This window comes from Temnothorax curvispinosus, unplaced genomic scaffold (genome assembly GCF_003070985.1).
Source record: "Temnothorax curvispinosus isolate PA1 unplaced genomic scaffold, ASM307098v1 QBEX01013442.1, whole genome shotgun sequence".
NCBI classification, from domain to species: Eukaryota; Metazoa; Arthropoda; class Insecta; order Hymenoptera; family Formicidae; genus Temnothorax; species Temnothorax curvispinosus.
This window is the reverse complement of record NW_020223222.1, coordinates 84-1,382: the sequence shown is the minus strand read 5'-3', so window position 1 is coordinate 1,382 and position 1,299 is coordinate 84. Positions and strand designations below refer to the sequence as shown.

The following is a 1,299-nucleotide window of genomic DNA, read 5'->3' as shown; positions in this document are numbered from 1 at the left end:
CGGAAACCCGGATTTTCAGTTCGCCCTTCGCGACGAAATTATGCGGCAAACGCAGGGAAAACAGGAGTCCGTAACGGACTTCCTGACGTGTTTAAACACCCTTTACGATCGGTTATCGCCGCCGTGGCGCGAGAAGGAGAAGGTCGGGTACGCGCACCGATACATGCTGCCTCGGTTGCAGACTTTAATACCTCGGGACGCGGTAGACAATATGGACGCGCTCGAACAATGGGCTGCGCGTGCGGAGGCTAGCTGCCGCGCCGCACAGAATTATCGTGCTCCGCCTCTGCCGGAACGGTCCTTCTTCCCGGATCTCGCTTACCGAACGCCGAAGGGCGCGAACCGACAGGGGGACGGGCAAAATCGCGATGCCGTGGCTGCTCTCGGCGTGACTAACGCAAATTCGAGCGGAGCGGGGGCAGGCGCGAGGAGGGCCAATGCCCGCGGGCCGAAAGAAAATACCCCGGCCGTAACTGCCGCACCTGCGGCGAATGCGTCGGGCACCTCATCGGTCACCACAAACGCGACGCAGGCCGCAAAATGTTGGAATTGCAATTCGACTGGGCATTTTGCGCGAGATTGTAAGGCCCCGCCGCGTAAACACTGTTATTGGTGTGGAAAGGCCGAATACACCACCCGCACTTGCCCGACGTGTTCGGGAAACGAGTAAAGGAGTCGCGAACCCGGGGCAACCCGACTCCTACCCCCTCCGCCCCTGAAAAGTCGTTACCGATAGGGCACCGCGATGCCGCGTATAGCGCATTTAACGAACCGGGAGGCTCGGCCTCTCTCCAGTTTCTGCGCATCCAAATCAAGGGATTTGAGATCAGCGCTTTAGTAGACTCGGGTTCTAGACGTACGTTCGCGGGACCGGAAATTATCGCATTAATTAAGCAGCTCGGTTTTAAGTTCAATCCGGCCGGCGGCAGGCGCGTGACGACCGCGACCAATCAGACGGCGAGAGTAAGGGGGGAAGTAAGGGTCCCGATTAGCGTGCACGGTAAAACATTGAACATGAGAGTTCATTCACTACCGACATTAGCGTTACCGTGTATATTGGGTGTGGATTTCCTGACGGCATTCGGAGTAAATATCAATTTCGCGAACGGTACTTGGAATTTCGTTGAGGATTCCTCGCGATCTTACCCTTTTGAGAAGGGATCTTCTAGCTCTCTCGCGAGCGTTCGAGTGATAGTGGCCGGAGATGACAGCGTGGACATCGAGCTAGGTCAATCGGGGGAGGGAGAAGGGACGCGAAAGCCAGAAGCGTCGCCTCTCGTTTGCTGCGGACTAAGCGAG

At 57.2% G+C, this 1,299-nt stretch overlaps 1 protein-coding gene across 1 annotated transcript; it reads left to right on the top strand.

The window, feature by feature from the left end:
- The first annotated feature begins 40 nt into the window (after positions 1 to 40).
- LOC112463568 lies at positions 41 to 670 on the top strand. The gene has a single exon (XM_025030027.1). It carries the CDS (start codon positions 41 to 43, stop codon positions 668 to 670), a length of 630 nt encoding a protein of 209 aa, XP_024885795.1.
- The last annotated feature ends 629 nt before the right edge of the window (positions 671 to 1,299 follow it).